Consider the following 24,175-nt stretch of genomic DNA (forward strand, 5'->3'; position numbering starts at 1 on the left):
AAATGTTATCTACCAAAATGAGGGAGTAAACTGAGATAAAAAGACATAAGATTTAAGAAATAGGATGTGCAACAAAGTGGAGAAGCAAAGTGAACCCTCATCCTGATGGTGAAAGAAGACACTAGGATTACAGCTATGCAGTATGCAGAGAAGTAACTAGGCCAGATTAGAGCAAGTCTGAGAGTTAAATGAGAGGTCTTTTGGGTAAGGGCAGAATTTACATAGAAAACTAAGCAAACAAAAACAGATAATTATTAATTCCAGTGAAAACAAAAAGACATGTAGGGAAAGAAAAGTAAGCCTGATTTATTACATGACTTTCCTCTAAATAGTACACATGATCATAATGTAAACGTTCAATATTGACCTAAGTAAATTTAACTATACGAGGAGATGGAAAGATGAGAAAGATGCATTTGTATTTGATAAGTGGGAAAAGAAAAGAGAGGCCAATCCTCATCATCCATGGTGGGAAGTCAACAATAATACCTAAAATTGAAAGAAAACAATAAATAGGACACGAATAGGTTTTTTAGAAACATGGAGATAACACTAATAGCACCAGATAAAAGAATTGAAAGTTGTTGCTTCTTGAGAGGACGGTGTGGGTATAGTTGAGGCTGCTGCTTTTCCTAACAAACCTTATAGACAACTTACTCATATTAACATGCTTAATTTTTTATTTAATATAAAAATTAAGAGAAAACAAGTTAGATTAATATGTAGTATCACAGAAAGGGGTCCATGATATAAAAGTTTAAAAACCAAATTGAGGAATAACAACACAATTCTATTTTTTAAATTATGTATGTATTTACAAATATTTGTACATGCAAAGAATCCACACTAAACTGTTCATAATGGTTACTCACAGGGAGTGGGACGGGGGAGACTCTCAGTTTTTACTTTACATATTTCCATTTTGTTTACTTTTTTGGTAACAATTATTAATCATTTACATATTTTTAAGGTGTATTTATTCATGTGTGTATATCAAATATAATGTTGTTTACTTGATAACTTTTTCAACTATGCTTTATATCCACAAGCACACTGCAAGTTTTTTAAGGACCAATGTCATCTTAGAAGCTTTACTGTATATGCATCGTAGTGCCAACCACTGGGCTGGCTACCCATTGGGCAGGTGCTCAATAAAGGCTGAAATTGCAATACTGAATCCCACATCAGAGCAACAAAGAGCATGTTGTACCATTCATCGCCACCAGATGGCAGGTCTCTATCAGAAGTCCTTGTCTATGGAGATTTACTCATTATCCTTACTCCCACTGCAACCTTTCCAGAGTACTTTATCTCACTGTATTGTTATAAATTATTTAATCTTTTCTCTCTCAGACCAGACTAAAAGCTCCTCCAGGATAAAAACAAGTAATGATAATTCATCTTAGACCCATAAGTGTTGAATACTAGCCTGAACTAAGTAGGTAAATATTTTTAGAATAAATAAATGGATAGATGGATGCATATTTCTCTGAAAACTAATAAAATTCCACAATCACCTCCATACTTTCTTCAACAACAATCAATCAAGAAACATTAACTTGGAACTTCTGTGTCCTACCTAATGTCCAGAGATGGGAGTTTTGAACAGTGAGAGAATAAAAAATATAATAAAGGGGTTTTAGCCAACCGAAATCTCTCCTTGGATGAGCCCCTCCAACTCCAAACCTTTCTAGGCTAATGATGATGCAGATTCTGCCACCTGGGCACCTCAGTTTGATGGGATAATATGCTGCTATCCTTGGAGAGATTCCTGTGTGGTTGGGATTGACAAGGGCAAGCCCTAAGGAGTTTCCCAATTGATGAAGGAAATATACCTTCAAGCAAGAAACAGCTAGTCATCGCTTGCAGATTTATCCCCTCTAATGTACCCCAGCCCTCACAGGCCCATGTGTTCCAGCAACTGCTCCCATTTTCCACACAGGAAGGCCTATTTTCTTCCCCACACTTGGAAACCTAGATCTCAAAGGGAAAATTGAAGTATTCTCCTCTTCCTTCCCTGGGTATATTGTTGAGGAACTTTGCAAGTCATTGAGGCTAAATTGGGGGGTCAAAGGGAGGGTCAGGAGCTCAAGCAGCTGTGGCATTTGGACTGGGAGTCACCAGGGGGTGGGAAGAGACAAGCTTCCAGGGAGGAGGGGTGGAGACCAGAGATTAAAAATTCCTGAGCTCTGCTCAGTGTCACAGCTCAGAAGAATATGCATGGAGGCTCATTCTCTCTACCCCCCATCTCCACCCCTTATCTAATTAGCAGAGGAGTGTTAAAAGTCAGAAATCCTATCTCTTTCTCTTCTGGCATTCTCCAGCCATCTCCACCCTCTCTCCACCCTCTCACTCAACTCCCATACCCCCCAACTTGCTCCATAGTCTAAGCAGCCCCTCTAGTCTCAGAACCCTGAAAAAGGAGCCTGGAAAAGAAATGTGGAGGAACCAGGGATCTGGGGAGTTTAGTGAGAATGCACATCTGGAAGAAGCATTAGCTTAGGATGCACACCACCTTCACCGCAGGGTGACCAACCATCCTGGTTTGTCCAAGACTGTTTTCGTATAAGCACTGAAAGTCTCATACCATGGGAAACACCTCAGTCCTGGGCAAACCAGGATGCTAGCATCAAGGCTCTCTTGGCCCCAACTCACTCTGTAACCCTGAGTAAATCCTCTCTCTCTGGGCCTCAGTTATATCCTTGTAAAAATGGGAGCCTCTAGCTCAGACACTCTATGCCTCTATAAATGGCCTCTAGATTTCCTGAAGCTGGGCACACAGCAAGGGTGACTCTGGCTTACTCCTCACTGATTACTGCCCCCAGTATTCCCCTAAGACTCCTGGTATCTCAACATCCTGGAACATAAGGTGGAAGGGGCCTTCAGGATTATCCCGTCCTACTCCTCTCTAGCTCTATGAATACCATTCCAGCGGAATACAGTGCATTTATTCATTGCATTCCACTTACCACTTGATGCCCTACATTATAGTTAGATACAGACCTTATCTCCTTTTTACTAGATACTAAGCTCCTTGAGGGCAGGTAGCAAGACTTTGGCTCAGCAAAGGTTAAAGCCTTGCACATAACTGGAACAAACAAATATTTGGTGTTAAATTCTACAGACAAATCTTTTGCACTTTACCTTCCAGTGGCCTAGAGGGAGGATACAGGGATCCAGCGGTGTAGTGGGAGGCAGCTTGTCCAGTCTCAGAGAACCTATTGTGAAATTTTTAGGAATTTTGCAAACTGGTTGTTAAAACAGCTGTTATTAAAATTAAATTATATAAACTTACAATTAAACTTATAAATAAATTAATTATATTAAAAACAAAGGGGAAAATAAAAAGGAATTCCCTGGCCGTGCAGTGGTTAGGACTCAGTGCTCTCACTGCCGGGGCCTGGGGCTCAATCCTTGGTCAGGGAACTAAAATCCCATAAGCTGCATGACACGGCCAAACAAAAACAAAGATAAGTAGTCAAAATTTATCACTTCCTAATTATTTTACTAGATTTTACTATTATCTATACACTTAAGGTTACTTACATCTATTATACCTACGATAAAAATACTGTATAATGATGTGCCACTATTTGTCTCTTCCCAAGTCCACATTGGTAGTTTGAAATCAGCCATGGTGGAAGTATTTACACCAGGCAAATCAGCAAACACTACCAATCATGTCTCCTATCACACTGAAACTGGTTGTTGAATATCTACCAGCACACCACTAGCTCAGATATACTACTATTCTGTCTGTCTGGCCATAGGCCCACTCTACCTCCACAATTGTCGTCTACTCTGGTCTTCAGTTCCTGATTTCCATTCCCAGAAGAGAGAAACCAACAGTTGAAAGAGTTGAATCGTCACTTAGAAACTAATGAGATAATAGAGCTGAGGTTAAGGAAATGGATGCACAAGCTGGTTATAAATGATGTGTAAACTTCAGTGTGGAGCACCAATCTCTGGCTCTTCTCTTCCTCCAGGAGACCCTCTACCACAATGAATGACTATGATCAGTCCAGCACAGCAGTCTTATGTAGACAGAGTCCCAAAGGACTCTGAAGAAGCCATTGGTTGCCCTCCAGGTATCCATCTCACAGGCTTATCCAGATGGCCAACTGAAGGATTTAAAGATACATAAGATTCCCATGCTGACAGCTGGAGAAGACAAGATTTTCCCATCTCTGGCCTACAATCACCTCTGGGGTTAATAAATTTTGTAAATCATAAAATTAGGATTATAGCATGTAAGAGAGCTGGTAGAACCCTTAGAGGTTATTCAACACTCAACATCTTCCCAACTCTCTCATTTTTCAAATGAAGTAATTGAGTCCACATGACAGTAAATAGCGTGCCCAGGGTCACATAATAAATTAGTGGCCAACATCCAAGGCTCCTAATACCTGGAGCAGAGGCCTTTCTTTAACATCCTAATTCCTTTTAGAGAACTTATGTGATCTTTAGAGAATGTGAGCAGGAGCAAGCACAAAGTTTACACACAAAAAGCTCACCACCTTCCCCTCTCCTTCCTAGAAAATTAAAGAATATTTTTATAGAGTACCAACTAAATGTCAAGTGCTATGGGGAGCACAGAAGAACAAGACCCAGTCACTCATACACAGGAAGTGAATGTGAGATCACTCCTAAAACTCTTTCAAGGGGTGTGGGAGATTCCTTGGGTCTAATGTGACCCCTGTTCTGACCACACAGTCAGTGGCATGGAAATCAACCCTACTGTCTTAAGAAGTGAAAGTTAAACAATAGATTTTTTTTAAGTATCATTCAGTTACAATATCAAATCAGTTTCAGGTGTAAATATTAGATTCTTGATTGGGAAAAGTAGGAAACAGAGAAAAGGCCACTGAGGCAAAACTCAGTGTGCTTTTCCCAAGTAACTCAGTGTGGGACACCTCTCTACCTCAAGGAGAGAATCCCACAGGCAAGGAAAGGAAGAGAGCTTGCTGGGCCGAGAGCCAGAGCTTTAGTCCATTGAGGACATTTTGCATTTGAGACATTCATACCCATCCTCCTAGAAAAATGAAACAGAAAAAAAAGACAGAATAGGGGCTCAAATTTCTTATTAGATTTCAACATATCTAAAATCACTCTGTCAAACTGCTATAAAAATTTCTAAACATTTTCATTTCTGTACTTATCTTCTCACATAAAGATAATAGTTTGCAGGCTGACACTAATCCCAGCCCACACTTTGAGTTCACTGCTCTAAAAAGGCCTGGGGACTCCTTGGCCCCTGGAACTCCTTTGGTGGGGGGATTTCTGAGCTCCCTTTCTCATCCAAATCCAGTCCAGGGTGCTGTGAAGTGATCTGGATTGTGGTCACAGAGTAATGAGTTAGGACTGTAACTTCCTGTTTGTACTTTCCTTTGCATCTCTTTAGCCTGCCTTCCCCAGCCTTAGAAAAGAGTTTCACCAACCAAGGAAGGTCTCCACCCCTTCATTGCAGTCTCCGACCCTACCTAATATTGCTTTGGGTTCTTCCTAGGAGCCACAAGTTCTTTTATTCATTCATTCCTTCACTCATTTGTTCATTCATCTAGGCATCTTCTTCAGCACTAAGAATACAAAGTGAATCTTAAAGACAGATTCCTGCCTAAGGAGCTTATGTCCTAGTAACAAAGTGCTATCAGAAAGAAAGGCATCAGTCTTCTTAAATATAGCCCTGGGTGGCCCAAAGGTTGATTCTCACATATACAAGCAGTTAACAAACTAGAGCTCGAACAAATATAAAATGGTAGACCTACTAGGAATGAAGTAAATTTACCAGAACTTACTTTGGTAGAATATGGTAGAAGGGACTGTTGAGAGGTGGCCTCTGAAGTGTATCTGCTCCAGGGTCCCACGTGACTTTACAGTCATCAAGGGAGGAGGTAGGAATGGTGCACTTGCTTACTTGGGTAAAATGAGTAGGAGAGGGCCCCAAGTAGAGTTCCTCTATAATTATTAACACCTTGAGGAGGAAGGCAGGTAAGGAGTGGGGTCTCACTAACGGGTGAGGACACCGTAACTTTGAGGGATAGATGACCTATCTTTAGAATTAGCAGAGTTAGGAAACTTGCTTGCTCTGGGCTACAAGATTCTGAAAAATGAGCCCTCAAGCAGGAAGAGACAAAAGTCTGACTTATAGAGGGTAGAAACCTCCTGGGTAGGGAAAGGCTTCAGCCCATCTGTCAGCCTGGGAGGGAGGAAGGGCTGGCAGGGCGGGGCAGGGCGGGGCTTCCCTTGGAGGCTTTGGGCTGAGTCCCTCCTCCCTGGTCCCCCATTGGGTCAGTGGCTCCTACAGCCCTGCCAGTGAGGGACAAATGAGAAGAGCTGTTGATTTTTTTCCCCCTTGGCCATTCAGCATTTCCCTACATAAATACTGAGAAAGATCCTGCCCTCTCCTCACTTCTCTGGACTTGGCCCTGGGCTAGACTTGGTCCCCTGGGGGTGGGAAGGGCCATGGGGGACTTGTTTATGCTCAGGGTGGCTGTGGGCATATGCTATGCAACCTTCAGTGCCTCTGCCTGGTAAGTCCTTCCCTCTCCCTCCCCCCCACCCCCCCTCCTCACCAAGGAAGCTTCTACTACCTCATCCCCATTCACCATTGCCTCACTTTTTCTCTTTTTGGTAGGTCAGTGAACAATTTCCTGATAACAGGTCCCAAGGTAGGATGATCTCCTGCTCCTGTTTTTACCCATCCAGGTTCCTAAGGGAACTCTTTTGGGGAAGGAAAAGAGGGGAGAGGAGATAGTGCCAGAAGTCACCCACCCAGAGGAACCTATGATTGATTATTCCCTAATGGAGAGCTAACCCATTTGAGTCTTGCTTGCACCCTCTGACCCAGACGACCTGACTAGAGCCAGGGTTGAAGCTCACATCCTTTTCCCTCTGCCAGGCCTATCTGACCTACACCACCAGTGTGGCCCTGGGTGCCCAGAGTGGCATTGAGGAGTGTAAATTCCAATTTGCTTGGGAACGCTGGAACTGCCCTGAAAATGCTCTCCAGCTTTCCACTCACAACAGGCTGAGAAGTGGTAAGTTTGTGCACCTGTACAAGGGGGTATATGTCCATGAAGTTGGGCTTGAAGTATATATGTATGTGTAACATGTATGTGTACAGTGAAATGAAAAAGTTAGCAGTGATCTGCCACTTCCTTGTTGTGTGACCTCAAGTGAGTTACTTCTCCCTCTCTCAACTTCAGTGTTGTCATTTGGGTCAATAAGGTCAGCTGCTTAGCTCACCAGGAGTGTTGTGAGGGTTGAATGAGGTGAATACAAAGGTATCTCTAAAGAAATTAATTACTCTATTTTTTAATGCATGTCTGTATTTGTGTTTGTATACACTTATCTTGTACTGATTTGCATGAAACAAAAATGGGGAAAGGGCTCTGTGTTTGCAGCCTCTGAGGGAGTTTCAACTGTCATAAAATCCCAACAACAGAGAAACTGAGAGATCACACATGGAGCTATGCTTCAACTTGAGTGTGTGTGTGTGTGTGTGTGTGTGTGTGTGCAGTTGTTTGTAACTATGTATAGTAGTTTGCATGAAAGTTGTTTATGTAGAAACTATTAATGAAGAGAGTTGCCTGAGAAAAGCTGGGAGGAAGGGAGTAAAGAAGATGGGGAAAAAAGTATCTTCCTGTGGGGTATACAAATAGGATGAGAAATAAAATGGGACAATGTTTATAAAGAGTTAGGAAGATACAAGCTCAGTAAGTGGTAGGTATTATCATGATGATTATTACATCGCTCCAACTCCATGTCAGAGAGAAGAAAATACCCTTCTCTCTTTCATAAGCCAGCCTCATAGCTCTGAGTCCTCACTGCCTAAGGACAAGAAGCAATGGCTAACGAACAGAGGCCTAGGCTGGATATCAGGGGGATAGTGTCCTGGTCCCAACACCATAACTGGTGAGGAGAGTGGCCTTGGTCTCATCACTTTATCTCTGGGTTTTACTTTCCCCATCTGTAGCATGGGGATGCTCATTCCTGCCTGGATGAAGTAAGGATGCTGGAAAGGCATGCACTGTTCTCTCAAGTAGAAAAGCATTCTCTTAATAAACCCAAAGAGGGAGGGGGACAGGAGAGAGAAATGAAATGGCATTGCTTTTCCAAAAACTCTGCTTTGGGTCATCAGGGTCCTGGTTTCCAGCCCCCTCTTTCTTTCCAAAGCCACCAGGGAGACTTCCTTCATTCATGCTGTCAGCTCTGCTGGAGTCATGTACACCATCACCAAGAACTGTAGCATGGGTGACTTTGAAAACTGTGGCTGTGATGAGTCAAAAAATGGAAAAACAGGTAAGTTGTGCTCTCTGATGGGGGTGGGAAGGGGTGAGGGGTATAGAGCTGAGCGTAGGCTAAACTCTTCCAGGGAAAGGCTGAGGGACACAGCTTCTTCAAACCCCTAGACTCTAGCAGCAGCTTCATTGGTGGGAGCTCCTAGATCTAGACCCTCCTAAGAACTGAGCTGGATCCATGATTCCAGGATCAGCAAGTAGCACCAAGCTCTAAAGCCAACAAGGCATCTAGAAAGGAGGCCAAAGAGAGTTTAAAGCTAACCCTTGTATTTCAGGCTTAGAATGACTTGTACATAATCCAGAGCTACCCAATTATCTGCAGACAGCCTAAGAGACTTAGATTTGTCACTAATGAGGGAGGAGGTGGCTCTAACAAGACTACTGTAGCATAATGGTACAGAATTCTAGAATGTTTGAACTGCAGTGAACATTTGAGATCCTCTAGGCCAGCCCCAGCATGCCTACCTTTACTTTGGGTATAGAGTTGAACTGTCTAGAGTTGGGGAGTGCCTGAAGGGTGGGCAGTTGGCTTTGGGAATAGGACTACCCTCCACTCCCACCCAAAATACCTCCATTTCCCTGTTTCACCTTTTTCTTTTTCCTTTTTTGGTTGCCCTGCGTGGCTTGCAGGATCTTAGTTCCCTGACCAGGGATTGAATCCCAGCCTTTGCACTGAGAGTGCGGAGTCCTAACCACTGGACTACCAGGGAATTCCCTCCCTGTCTCACGTTTAGCTATAGCTTTACACACTTCTAGGACTCTTGGGGATGGTTTGTCTATGTCAGCTAAAATGACCTTGATTCTTCTCCAGGGACTTAGCAGGAAGCTATATGCAGAACTTATTCTTTCCTTATGTGTAGGAGGCCATGGCTGGATCTGGGGAGGATGCAGCGACAATGTAGAGTTTGGGGAAAGAATCTCCAAACTCTTCGTGGACAGTCTGGAGAAGGGGAAGGATGCCAGAGCCCTGATGAATCTTCATAACAACAGGGCAGGCAGGCTGGTATGTATAAGAGTTGACCAATGAGCCAACAGGCTCAGTATTTACAAAAGCCTCACATCCATACAGACCTTCACAACTTACCAAGAGCTGTCTCATACATGTTTCATCCTCACACCACTCAGCAGGACTGGGATAGCTACCCCCATTCACTGGATGACAAAGCCAGTTAAGGCAGAGCTGTGGCTTGGCCAAGGCAATACAGCTAATAAGTATCAGAACCAGGCAATGAACACAGATCTTCTAGCCTAGTCCTTTTATCACTAAACCTTATATGCTAACTCCTTCTACAGGCAGGTTTCTGAGAACACAGAACAATACAGAACAAAGGCCTTGCTTCCATGACTTAAAATTTTAACCATTTCAACTGCATTTCTAGGAAATTAACAGGGGTTTATCATACAACCTATGTCCTAATGTCTTTCTGGGCTTGGAGGGGTTGGGACTGATCTAAGCTTCTCTGGAAGGTCTAATCTCCCCCAAGACTTCTGGTGGGGTAGCAATCCTTGGAGTGTTCTGAACTGAAATCTGGAGTCTAGTTGTATTAGAAGCTAAGAGCATAGAAATTTCCCTTTGAACCTATACCTAGATGTCCTGGTTGCCCATGGCAAAGGGAAGAGGTTTTCAAGGCAATTACAACCATGGGTAATCACCTTGGGGGTAGGGATTCAGAATCCAGAGCTTCCTTCCCTCTGGGAGAGGGCCCAAAAGACAAATCCAAATACCTACAAATACTCTAGCCCCCAGCTTCAACACAATAACAGTGCCAATGATCATGTTTTTCATTTTTAATTTACAAAATACTTTCTTGATCATTCTTATTCTTATGGGCAGAAAGAGAAACAAGCTCACAAGTGATGAAGTTGGGCCTTCAGCCTAGGTTTCCTGACTTCAGTAACCTTCTCAACACTTGCCTCACTTCTTCCATAAGAATCACTCAGGGGAACGTTAAAATCACCAATACCATGGCCTTTAAACCTCTGAACTTCCTAATTGAGAAGATATGAGGTAGGGCCCAGATCTTCTTACGGGACTCCCTCATAATTCTAACGTACTCTAAAGTTAAGAAGCACAACTCTAAAATATTCCATTGATTGCTAGCCTTTGGTCTTCTCTACCCAGAGCCAATCTCCTTTTGTCCTCCCTCTCTCTTTCTCTCTCTGTGAAGGCAGTGAGAGCCACCATGAAAAGGACTTGCAAATGTCATGGCATCTCGGGGAGCTGTAGCATCCAGACATGCTGGCTGCAGCTGGCTAACTTCCGGGAGATGGGCAACTACCTAAAGGCCAAGTATGACCGGGCACTGAAAATTGAGATGGATAAGAGGCGGCTAAGGGCTGGGAACAGTGCCGAGGGCCACTGGGCACCCACTGAGGCCTTCCTTCCTAGCGCAGAAGCTGAGCTGATCTTTTTAGAGGAATCGCCTGATTACTGTACCCGCAATTCCAGCTTGGGCATCTATGGCACAGAGGGTCGGGAGTGTCTGCAGAACAGCCACAATACATCCAGGTGGGAGCAATGCAGCTGCGGGCGCTTGTGTACAGAGTGTGGCCTGCAGGTGGAAGAGAAGAGAACTGAGGCTATAAGCAGCTGTAACTGCAAATTCCAGTGGTGCTGCACAGTCAAGTGTGACCAGTGTAGGCATGTGGTGAGCAAGTACTACTGCACGCGCTCCCCAGGCAGTGCTTGGTCCCAGGGCAAGGGCAGCACACGATAGCACCCCATAGGAACTTACTTGCTCAGTTGCATGACAATGGAGGGGAGACACAGCTTTTCTCTGGGAGAGAAGAGATAAGAAAAACAATTGGAAGGTCACAGGGTTGATCTGTAGTCCTCTTGATATCTGCTGTACATGGGAAAATGGAGGCCTAAGATTATACAGCATGTTCTTGACAGAACTGAAATGGGAATCTGGGCTTGGGTAGACCCCATTTCATCTTTCCTACAAGTTACTTCCTGGTCTTTCTGCCTGTAATTTTGCAGCTTGCTAAGGGGGAGTTTTGGTTTGGGGTCCATATCCAAAAAGACCTTCAAAGTACTTGCCCCTGGAGTTTCAGACCATGTCCAACCCAGCTGTGTGGCTGAGAATCAGAGAATGGAAGCCAAAAATGAGAGTTCTGTCCAGACTCCTGAAGGAGCAACGTTCCCCGCCTCTGGCAAGCTCCAGAAAGACCAACTACAAGTTCATACAGATAAGTGGGGCAGAGGCTACATACCTGCCTAGAAGGAGGTATTTAAGGTGTTGGGTTTTTCACCTCAATATGCACTTTTGAAAAGTTCACCCCACCCAACCCTGGGGAAACTAGTACCCAATATAACCTGATGACTTTTCCAGCTCAGAAACTAGCTCTGGAGCCATGGAGAAGGGATGGTTACAGTAAGTGGACAGATGACTACAACTTACCTGTTCAAGGCCCCCCAAGAGGGATTTTCCCCCAAAGAGCTGTACAACAACTCTCTTTTGTTATTTTCCCAGATTGGGAACTCATCTTCATTCTGCAATAAATGCTTCTAGAATATATATTTAATTGAGACCTTTTATTTCTCTCCTTGGAAACCTTAGGATCAGAAAGGGAATGAGAAACCCTGCTTCTATATCCCAATTATACACAAGGCTAAAAGGAGAAACTGGAAATATCCAACCCCCTTGATATCAGTGTTTGTCAGATAATAAAATTGAGACCCAAGAACTGGCCTATAGGAAAAGAATCCAGATTTCTGGATTTGGAAAGTACTATTTTAATGCAACCTAAGCAACTTGAGGAACAAGCAAGCCCTTCGAACTTGAATCATATTCAAAGTGTGTTTGCTCTCTTAACTTGGGCTTCCTGGGGTGTCTGTATGCCAAGGACCTGGGCCCCAAGGCAAGAGACTAGGAAAGTTGTGGATTCTACCTTCCTCATTTACACTTCTACATCTTCTACTGGTAAGCTTTGGGGGAGGAGTAGTTTCCCATAAAGAGAGCCCTAGGGGCTCAACCACTGGTCTCCTAAATCTGAGCATCTTGGCCTTTGGAGTCTCCCCTCTCTGCAAAGGTCAAGCACCCTGCAGGGGGCACGTATTTCAAAAATGTTGAATAAACAAGTAAAATGACTGGTCACCAAGAGTGGGAAAACATTCTTAGCTTAATGTTTTAAATTAAAAAACAATTTAAATGTTCAACATCAGGGCAAACTAGTTAAGTCATGGCTATACAATGGAATATTAGCCATTAAAATAATATTCTGAAAAATATTTAGTAACATGAAAAACATGCATGATATAATTAAGTGAATAAAGTTAATTGCAAAACAGCATGTTCAGGATGAACCCAATTTTGTTTTAAAAATAGGAAAATATTAGCTATCATGTAATACCAAAATAGAGTGGTTTGTTTTCCTTTTTGTGTTTTTCTGTATTTTTATATTTGTCTACAATAAACAAATATTTTTGTCATCAAAAAATTAATAGTAAGTTATTTTTTTAATGTCAGCAGGGAATAACCAATCCATTTTTTTGTTTGTTTGAGTGAAAAGGAAGGTGAAATGTTCATTAAGGAAGTTGGCATCTCAGGAGAAAACATAAGCAGGTGCCTTGAAAGTCTACCCTGGTATCTATTACTTCTGTGCATTTAAAACTACCACAGATGCCAGACACCAGAGATAAAGAGAAATCCATAAAAATGTAGCCTATGTCAAGGAAATGGAAGATTTCCTCTACCTCCCTCCTTCTAAGGAAGGTTAAAAAAAAAAAAACACTACAGTTAGCAACGAAGAAGTGTGTATGTGTGTGCGTGTGTGTGTGTGTATGTGATGGTGGTGGTGGCAGTGGTAGAAGGGAGAATGGAAGAGATACCATCTAAGCACAAAAATTGTGGTGAAGCAATAGGCAACCAAAAGAAAAGATTATTTCCCTGGGGCTCAGACAAAAAAATAAAAAACAAAATTATCTAGCTTGATGTTAAACCCTCAAAACCCTCAGTAAACACAGACAATAAACACAGACGCCAAATTACTCATGAAACCTGTGTTGTGACACTGCCAAGGAACTGAACAAACTAGACTTTTCTCTTTATTCGTAACTGAATCTCCATCCAAAGACCTCAGGTATCTGATGCTTTGACATTTTCCCCAGGACCTTGTTGACATTCCCAAATAATCTTATGGGGGATTTTCAGAAACAAAACCATCCCTGATGCCTGGTACAAACTGTCATTCATGGAGAACATGCCTTGTGTTTTCTACGGGTTTGTATCTGAGGTTTTCACTAATGAAACTGAGAACAATTGGGAATTCCATGAAAAGTTTGCCTACTTCCCCAAAAAGCTCATAGTCCCACTCCTCCCAAGCCTCTTCCAACCTCATTCATTTTACCCTCATGGTAATCAATCACATCAACCAATCTTCCCACATGGACCCTGGGCCAGAAACTAAAGGAATTTGGATTTCTCTGCATCCATCACCTTCCTGTCAAGGACTCATTCCAAGGCATTACAGTGGCATTCAGATTCATTAGTTACAACCATACACTCCTTCCCTTTTGGCTCATCCTTAACAAGCTGGCTATCATTAAGGTGACAGAACAGTAAAACCCCCGTGTTCGTTAGGTCCAGGGCCCAAGACAGGCAGGTTGGCAGCCACAATCTGAAAGTAGATCTTGAAAAGCTGCTGAAAAAGGAATTGACTCAATGAGAGAAACCTGTCCATGAGCCTAGTCCCACATTTCAGTAAATCCAGGCACTGATTCACATTGCCTGGAGAACAGAAGCCTGTATTTTCTCAGTCTATGCTTGCCAGGCCCCTACAAAACTTTTTCTCCTCCTCCTCCACCTCCTCTTCCTTCTTCTTCTTCCTGTCTGATCTTTGCCATGGGCAGAATTAAGAATACCCTCAGGGCCTATTCCCAGAGTTTCCCATGGTCCCCTGCCAGTCGCCTCAGGGCTTGCTGGTGGGTGATCACAAGGGTGGAAAGGGAGTAACTGAGCACCTACTAAGTGTCAGGTACTTAATATATACTATATCCTTCAATCCTCAGAACAATACAGTTAAAGAGTTACATTTATTTCCCTCTTACTACTGAGGAAACTGTGGCTCAGAGAAGTTAAGCACCCAACCTAAAATTAAACACATGGAGGTAGATTTGAATTCGGACCTATTACCACATAAATCTATACTCTTCCTTTATACCACTTACACTCTGGGACCCCAGGGATCTCTTGCGACATTCTCCAGCTGTCAAGACAGCTTTGTAGAATGACTCCATTTATATGCAGTGAAAGGTGTCCTTTTCCTCCCTCTTCTACAAGTAGAAGAGTCACATTTCTCAGCCCTTCTCCAGAAAGAAGAAACCTAACTTTTGACTTGCAAAGGCCTTCCTTAGAATGATAAAGCAGATAGCCTGGCTCCTGCTGACTTGGGAGGGCAGAATCCTGGTTCTCCAGGGGGTACTCAAAGAAAAAGGCTAACCATTGTGGTCAACATTGGAGGTCAAAGTTTCAAAGGAATGTCAAAAGAGGGGTGTTTATTTTAGAGGATAGAGGAAAAAAATACAGGATCCTGAGAAAGACAAATTTCTAGCCCCAGATCACAAACTACTCATATCATTGATCACAAAAGACAGTGACCAAGGGCCCAGATAAAGAGGTTTGAGGTGCGGGGGATGAAACGAAAAGAAAGACCAGAGCAAAGACTTCCAGAAGAAGTTAAAGACCTTCGGGTGGGACTAGTGCTCTACACAATTTTAATTCAGTAGCATTCCCTACCACAGGAGGTAAGCTAGGTTTAGAGGAGGAAAGTTCCCCCGCACCCAGGATCACCAAGTGAGATAGCTGAACGTTAGACTCCAGGGCTCTGAACACTCTCCATGGCTGGTGCCCTGCCCACCCTGCCAGGCTGCCCTTTTTATCAGGAAATGAATGTATGATGACCAATGAAAGCACTGAAGAAATTAGGCCCAGGCTCTGGGAAGCCTCAGACTGCACTTGGTCAGTGAGGGAGGAGGGAGGCTGTGGGTAAGAGAAGTGGAATATGGGTACGGGGTGGGTGGGCTGTGGGTAAGAGAAGTGGAATATGGGTACGGGGTGGGTGGGATGTGGGTAAGGGAAAGGTGGTACACATTCCTCTCAGATTCTCAGATACCTGCCTAGATCTATGATAGGACTAGGGGATCCTAAAATGGCCACTTCTTCATCAGGAGCTTCTTGCAATCTATAAGAGATCACTTGATTCAGCTACCTGCTTCTTAACAGGAGAGCTCCTAATCTAAGGCCTAAGGAAGAGGAGCACATTTTACACTCTGTGTTGAAAGACCATCAGAGCGGGAGGGAGAAGCTAGTACTTCCCTACCTGGGATAAAGTGCCTATTAGGACATTTGCTGCATGCCTAACCTGAATCAGCACTGCTATATTTTAGCAGTACAACCAAGTGAATCAGCTATATGTATACATATACCCCCATATCCCCTCCCTCTTGAGCCTCCCTCCCACCCTCCCTATCCCACCCCTCTAGGTCACCACAAAGCACCGAGCTGATCTCCCTGTGTTATGCGGTTGCTTCCCACTAGCCATCCATTTTACGTTTGGTAGTGTGTATATATGTCAGTGCTACTCTCTCACTTCATCCCAGCTTTCCCTTCCCCACCCCACCCCCGTGTCCTCAAGTCCATTCTCTATGTCTGCATCTTTATTCGTGTCCTGCCACTAGGTTCATCAGTATCGTTTTTTTAGATTCCATATATAGGCATTAGCATACGGTATTTGTTTTTCTCTTTCTGACTTACTTCACTCTGTATGACAGACTCTAGGTCCATCCACCTCATTACAAACAACTCAATTTTGTTCCTTTTTATGGCTGAGTAAGCACTGCTATATTTTAAGTCTATGAAATCTTCTAGGACCTCTCATTATGGATTGAGGCCTTCAAAATACTCCTTTTCTCCAAGCCGAATAACCCTAATTACTTCAGTTTTTCACTAATTCTCTCTCACACACTTTTTCTTAGACCGTCTTCAAATGTACACCAGCTTTGGGTTTCTGTGAGGGGTTAGGTGAGGGTGTGAGCCAGAAACCCTTCTCAAACCTCAATTGCCATCACCTCTTTGCCCTCAAGTATCTGAAGAATCTGCCTATTCTTGGCTGTCACAGAGCTTTGATTGTCCCATCAGGCCCCACTTGCATTTCTCCATGGCCCAAGTTCATGTCTAACCCCTTCATTTCAGCCAAGTAGCCTTGATTCCCAGCTGCATCAGCTGGAACCTCAGTCATCAGGGTCCTCCTGTGCTAGAGGCTTGCAGGCAGTGCAGGGCAAGAACATGAAACTGACAGGACACACTTCCTTCTCTGCTCTCACCCGTGAAGCATTTAGCTACTTTAAAATTCCAGTTTTATTTCTGTGCTGATGATTCCAAAATCCCCACTTCTGTGCAAGGTCTAGGCACCACAGCTCTAATATTCCATGGGCTGTTTCAACTTGAGTGACAGAATTGATTTTCTCTATGATTCCTCTGCTTCCATCAGTAATCTAATGAAACTTTGAGTGACTAAGGCTTACTAATGAGTCACCCCTCACTTGTCCCTCTGCTCAACTCTTCATATTGTACCTGAATTTTCACTAACTCAATAACTGATATTTTGCCCCTCAACTCTCCACCTAACACAATGCTACCATACTTTTCTTACTAGTACACTACATTCAATTCATCATTACCTGATTAAAAACAAAAAACCTGCAGTGTCCTAGAGAATACAATTCCAGTTCTTTGGCCTGACATTTCAAGTCTCCTAAACTTGACACTATCTTACTGTAAACATTAAAAATTTTTTTCTATAAATATAATCTCATAAAAATCCAAAAAATTTAAAAGTAAACAGACCAAAAAGTGAATAATACCTTCACTCCCTTCTTCCCCCAGCTCACTGCCCTCCCCAGAGGTAACTGTTCCTATTTTGCTTTTCCAGTTTTATTCCTTGCTTCCTCAGTTCCAGCTAGACCAGGTTATGACAATTCTCTGTATATGCCATTCCCATGCAATTTCTGTATCCCAGTTGAGACCATTTCCCTCCCTGAGATACCTTTGCCTCCTCAACTTCAAATACTCCCTCCTTAAGGTCTATCTGCTCTTTGAAATGACCTGCCATTTATTTGAAAGAATCTAAATTTCACTGCCTATGATATCTAGGCATTATGTATTTCTTTATGCCTCAACAATAGAGCTGACAAGTCTCCTCCTTGGAGGTAGGGCCATGTTACCTACCTTGGTGCCTCTGCAAGCCTCTCACAACACTCTGCATTTGGTGGGTGATTATTGCTCTCCAGACATTAGCCAGTCTTGCCCAAAGGTGGTGTTAAGTGTACAGGTCATGGAATTTCAGAGATGGAAGAGACCTTAGACTTCATCTCCTACAAACCTCTCACTTTACAGAAGAGGAAAGACATTTGCCCAAGGTCATTTGCCTAGTTAAAGGTCAAGTTGAGGATAGACCTCAGGTCTCCTAATACCAAGTTCAAGCAACTGCTAGGACCTCTGCTCTTGCGGGTGGGGGGAGTGGCCCCAAATACTCTCAGGACCAATCAGCTAGGCAGTAAATCAGACAGGTAACTGATGGGGGAGGGCTTGTATATGGTATGTGATATTAAAAAAATTTTAAGTTTAAAGAGAACACTTGAGGTTCCCAAACATACCATTACCACTTGAGCCCAAAGCAAAGGAAAAAGTCAGCCCATTCATTCCCCCTGCTACACTACACTTCATGGCATGTACCCCTTTTCCGCCTCCTCGGTATTCACCTTAAATTGGCTTCACCTGAATAAAAATGTTGAAGGGCACAAAATCAGAGTCATCTTGGATGCTGATATCTCTAGAAATCCAGTGCTCTTCCTATTGCTTCATGGTTTATGCCTGCTGTCCCAAGTATAATTGTAATTGCGCTTCCTTTCACTCCAAAAAGTGTATTGTTTGATGGCAATCATATAGTCCTCCTATTTATAAACCAATTCATCCATTCAATAAACATTTCTTGACCACATATTCTGTTATAGGCATAGCACTAATGTGAGAGATGAAGAAGTTCATGACATTGACAAGGTCTCTGCCCTCATGGAACTAGCATTTTCATGGAGGACACATACAATGAACAAGTTAAAAAACAGATTATTATAGATTGAGATAAGTGTCATGATGGAAATAATAGGGTTCTTATAATAAGGTGGCAACATCTTAAGAAAAAGTGGTCAGAGAAGGTTCTCTGTGAAGTTGACATTTAAAGTTATACCCAAAGGAACTAGTTATAAGAGCTTCAAGAAAACATATTTCAGAGAGAAGCATTAACAAGCAATAAGGCCCAAAGCAGAAAAGAGCTTGGAAAATTCCAGGAACTGATAAAAGTTTGATATGACTGGAGAATGCTTTGCATGTGGTGGCATGAGATGAACTTAGAGAAGTAAGCAGGGGTCAGATCATTGAAGACCCAGTCGGTCACAGTAAAATGTCTGAATTTTGTTCCAGAGAAATGGAAAACCATTAAAAGATTTTAAGCTAGGGGATGATAGGATCCTATTTACCTTGTAAGAAAACTGGATGTTATCTGGAGATAGTCAAGCGTGGAAGCCTGAAGACAAGGAGGCAGTTGTATTAAGACAGGCAAGAGCTGATAGTGACTTGGACTAAGGTAGGGATAAAGTGAACAGAGGGAAGAAGGAAGACGGGCAGTATGTATAAGAGAGGTAGAACCAATAAAATTTGCTGATGGATTGGATGTGATGGGTGAGAGAAGGGGAAGGATCTAGGGTGACCTCCAGTTTCCTAACTTTAGTAACTGAGTGGCAGGTGGTGCTGTTTATGGACATAGGCAAAATGAGAGGACCAGGTTAGGGCTAATGGGAAGATGGGGATCAAGAGTTCCATTTCAAGCACATTAACTTTGAAATTTTTCTGAGACATTCAAGTGGAAATATCAAGCAGGCAATTGGCTATTAAGTCTGGGAAAGATACTAAATAAACTAGAAAAGAAATTTGAGATGGAGATGCAAATTTAAGAGTCGCCAATACAGAGAGAGTTTCTGAAGCCATGGGAGTAAATGAGATTTCCTAAAAGGAGTAGGAAGTGAAGGGAAGAGGGCACAGGTCCAAAGAAGCACCACACCTCTCCCATTGACAAGTGCCTATTGAATAACCTGAGCAACTGAGCCTCTTTCTTATTTTAGGAACAGATGGGTTCAGATTTGCCAGCAGGTAGGGAAATATGAGCTAATCTTTGTGGGGGGCCTCCATCAATCTATTCAATCAGTAAATGTCTTCTATGGGTCATGATGGACTGTGCTAGGTGCCTGTCTGGGAGGTAAACACGAAGGGACACGTTCCCCCCCAACCAAGAAGGAAAGCACACCTATGCCCATAAAAACGTGGTGTGATATTCTAATAAAAGTGTGTACAAGGGGGCTTCCCTCGTGGCACAGTGGTTGAGAGTCTGCCTGCCGATGCAGGGGACATGGGTTCGTGTCCCGGTCCGGGCCGGGAAGATCCCACATGCCGCGGAGCGGCTGGGCCCGTGAGCCATGGCTGCTAAGCCTGCGTGTCCGGAGCCTGTGCTCCGCAACGGGAGAGGCCACGACAGTGAGAGGCCCGCGTACCTCAAAAAAAAAAAAAAGTGTGTACAGGGGCAGTAGGAACATAGGGATGAAAACAACCAATCTCTGCCTGGCCCAAAACTGAGGCAAACTCATCCAAGTAGTGAGAGGAGTTGAACATTAAAAGGGTGCTCTGAAGCCAGAAAGGCTTCCTTGCACCCTGTTTGCTTCTGTTTTGCTTTAAAACAAATCTCGTACTTCCTAGAATCAAGGTAAAATCATGACAGGTTGGTATGGGTAAAAAAGGAGGCTTTGGCTCTCTGTCCTTTGACGACAGAGACTAGCCCTTTCCAATGAGCCTTAATCAGGTGTGGGGTGGGGGTAGGGGTTAGAGGAAAAAGTGGAAGAAGAGAGTGGTTTATGGCTGTTCACAAAAAAAAAAAAAAAGCAATAAAATACTTTGCCCTGAGCTGCAGAAGGGTCATAATTGGTATGATAAGCTATCATTTAACATGAGGAGGAAATTGAAGTTTCATTTCCTTGCTTTTGTGGCACCCCTTGAATTGGGTTGATGACACCATTCAGTCAGTCAGCATGAGGCCTGCCTTACCAATTTTGTTTTGCAAAACAAAGCCAGTCACGGTCAAACTCAGTTGGTCAATTCCATAGATTAACATGAGAGACCCCTGGAAAGCAAGACAGCTGGGTTAGCTCTGGCTGGGAAATGACGGGTTAATCCTAGGCCAGCTAGGCAGGGCGCTTTCATAAGATCTTTCAGGCCCCTGGCACCCTCCCACTCCTCACCCCTCCAAGAGCTTCCCACACTCACCAGTGTCCTGGGGTTGACTCTAAATAATCTCCAGAGTTTGAAGGACAGGGCTGAGCTGAGAGTATGGATGCATTTCCCCATTGTGCCATATGTTGATTGTCATCTTCTCGTCTTGATATTTTAGATGCAGACTGGGTAGTATGGTGTGACAGAAAAAAAAGCAGGCAGGAATCTATATGAGCACAAACTGGGAAGAATGAAATTTTCTTTAAAAATTGACAATAATACAAAATTTCTCTCTAATTCTGGGCTCTAATAGGTGTAACTACTCATTCCACAACCTAAAGAAAACAGCAAGATGAAAATTTTGTTAAAGTTCTACTGAACAGCCAGACAGTTTTGTTGTCTCTATGGCTAAGACATTAGAAAAGAATCGTTGATTCTCTTAGAGAATGATTCCCATTCTGATTCCTCTTCATGTCCAGAAAGTTGCTGAAAAATCGAGGCCACTTCAGAATAGATCACAATCTGGAGACTTTCAAAGTTCCCATTTAGCTGAAATAATTCCATTTTTCTCTCTTTCTGAAGTCTGATGTTTCTGGTGAAAAACAATTTTGCCAGTAACACATAAGGACTATCAAAAAGCCAAGAAAATCTGCACATGCAATGAAGTTGCCTGAATAATAATGGGGTTCATGTTCCAAAAGGAGATTAAGGTAATGTTTAATTTTAGTTCCCTGAAGGTTGTCTTACATTTTTCCAAAAGGATTTATTCCTGCGATCTTCTGTGACAATCAACACAATTTAATTCTGAGGTAATCAAGAGAGGTAATTTAGTATTGTGGGGAAAGTGCTGCTGATTTTGCCACAGATTTTACTGTAAAGCCATGCAAATCACTTTTTGTGCTTCAAAATCTTTACTATAAAAAAGAAGGGAATTTGATTAGATTACATTAGATATTCACAATTTTTTTTTCAAATTCTAAAATTCTATTTTGAGCCTCTAAATTTTTCTATCCTGACAGTTCTGGCCTTTATAAGATGTCCCATGCCAATTGCCATACAGAATAAATTAGAACCCCTTCTGGTTTCAAGAAACATATAGCCTGTAAAATAGCAATAGTCAGATGTTCTTCATGTACACAGAGTCTTATGATTAGATTTTACTAATTTGAATTTAGTGCAGAAGGAGGCTTCTTTGTACATTATATGTTACAAGGATTTACTATTAAATTACCACAAGTAAGATGGCAGGTGGAGGTTTTTAACTGCTTATGACAATAATATTTTCAAGTGCTTCTTCTCAAGGGGTTCCTGGTATAATGAATATCACTCTGGGTATGAGCCAAGAACATGGATCATCAGCCATTAGCTTTATGTGTGACCTTGGGCATGTCTCTTAGCTACCCTGAACCTCGTTTGCTTCAATTATAAAAAAAGGGGTTGGATTAGGTGGTTTAAAATTAATTAGTGGGCTTCCCTGGTGGCGCAGTGGTTGAGGGTCCGCCTGCCGATGCAGGGGACACGGGTTCGTGCCTCGGTCCGGGAAGATCCCACATGCTGCGGAGCGGCTGGGCCCGTGAGCCATGGCCGCTGAGCCTGCGCGTCCGGAGCCTGTGCTCCGCAATGGGAGAGGCCCATGTACTGCAAAAAATAAAAATAAAAATAAAAAATAATAATAGCTAACTTTAACTGAGTGCTTACTCTGTGTCACAAGGCACTGTTAGGTACTTTTACACATTTAATCCTTAAAACAACCCTGTAAGGTAGGTACTATCATTATCCCCAGTAGAGAGATGAGGAAACAGACTCAGAGAGGTTAAGCAAATTTTCCCACAGTCACAGAGCTAGGAAGACATGGAGTTATGATAGAAAACTGCTTTGCTGTTTCCAAAGCCCAAATGCTAAACCATTTCACCATATGTCCAGTACATTATGTCAAAGGAGTATATTATTAAGTGCCAGATAAGTCAGCAATTAAGCTGTATTAGAGCAAAACTATATGAAATTGTCTCCTAGGCTAGGAATTATACAAGCATAAAAGAATAGGAGAATCTTCAGTGTTTGTGATGTAGGATGGCAGAGTAAAGGAAAGAATGGCTTTAGCAAATGAGCAGAATTAGGAATGAGCAAGGTGAGCAAACCGACCACTCTAGCTAGAACAGTGTCCATAAGGCAGGTTCTGGGGATATATGTTTGGAAAGATAAGCATTGACCAGTCTGTGGGAGCCCTGAATGCCAGATTAACAATTATAAAATATTTTTCCAGCATATTATGTATATACAAGATAATAAGTATTTGTTGACTGTCACAAAGTAGTGAACATTAATTTCAAACAGCTACCCATGGAAGTAGGAAACCTGTTTTCTATACGGACAATGTCTATTCAACTTGGGTTCCCCTGACCAAATTGAATAGGAAGAAAACATGTTGGCACACTCTTTTTAACTCTTTCACTCTGTGATGTGCTTCATAATTTCAAAATCTTTTTAAAAATCATATTGCAATATAACTGACATATCAAGATCTTTATAGCAGTTTATGGTCAAGAATACTAAACTCACTGATAAAGATAAAGGGAAATGATCAAGATGAGGACAGGAAAAAAGATGAGGAGACTTTTAAAATAATAGAGCTCTAAAAAGGAAGAAGAGTATTCTAAGAAGATACGAGGGCATGGAATCCAGTGAAAAGGTCAGCTCAGATGGCATAGGAGATCCCAGGGTCAGGCCTCAGACCTAGGTAACTACTGAAGAGCTGAGGACAGGTTGAGGGCACCCAGACCTACAGGAAGCTAGACAAAGGGTCTGGCTTCCTAAATACAAGAGTGTGTTCAGGTTGGACGTACAATATTAGCAACAGAAAGAGGAATATAACAATGTGATTTCACTAATGTGCCTAACAATATTACATTTTGACTTAATTTAGTATATTGTGTTTCTTACCATAAAGATTACAATGGTTTCAAATAATCCATTTTCTCAAACCATCTCTGAGAGGCATGAAGGAACTCATAATGGTTTGCTACTTACGTGTTGAACTTGTATCTCTGAAAGGTGCAAACAAGTTAGACTAGAACTTGGGGGTCCTAGTAGATATTTTATTTTAATGGAACTTTGAAAGACTGAAGCTTTAAAATCTAAAAATTTTCATCTGGGATGTTTAGTCTGTAGCTAGTCATCGGATGGTTAGAAGTTTGGCATGACTAATTCTTCACAGTCCATTTGTTAAATGACACATTATAAAAGCAAGCACCACTGAAAAGGATGTGCTTGTTTCCAAAGCTTCAACCTCATTGTAGACTGAGTGTTTTATGTGGGTCCGTGGCTAACCGTTTTATGGTGCAAGAGGCTCTAACCACATATATATGTTAAAGACGCCTTGAAATGTTCTCACATTGGCAAGGACTAGGAACACTAGATAAAGACCAGAGAGGCTGTCATTCTGGCCCCAACATAAAGGCCACCCAGAAGGATCAGGATTTTATAATCCTGATTAAAATAAGATTTATTAACCCCTGAGATGCTTATTCTTAAAAAATAGCTTTACCCTCTCTATCCCAA

General features: G+C 42.5%; 1 protein-coding gene across 1 annotated transcript; it reads left to right on the top strand.

The window, feature by feature from the left end:
* Positions 1-6,447: 6,447 nt before the first annotated feature.
* WNT8A (Wnt family member 8A) lies at positions 6,448-11,017 on the top strand (the record flags this gene model as incomplete). Its single annotated transcript, XM_081232345.1, has 6 exons — positions 6,448-6,530; positions 6,635-6,668; positions 6,899-7,037; positions 8,176-8,301; positions 9,161-9,303; positions 10,469-11,017. The coding sequence occupies exons 1-6, from the start codon at positions 6,463-6,465 to the stop codon at positions 11,015-11,017; spliced, it is 1,059 nt and encodes a 352-aa protein (XP_081088471.1). The 5' UTR covers positions 6,448-6,462.
* Between the last annotated feature and the right edge of the window lie 13,158 nt (positions 11,018-24,175).

The sequence above is a fragment of the Mesoplodon bidens genome (genome assembly GCF_964165515.1).
Source record: "Mesoplodon bidens genome assembly, chromosome: 4".
NCBI classification, from domain to species: domain Eukaryota; kingdom Metazoa; phylum Chordata; class Mammalia; order Artiodactyla; family Ziphiidae; genus Mesoplodon; species Mesoplodon bidens.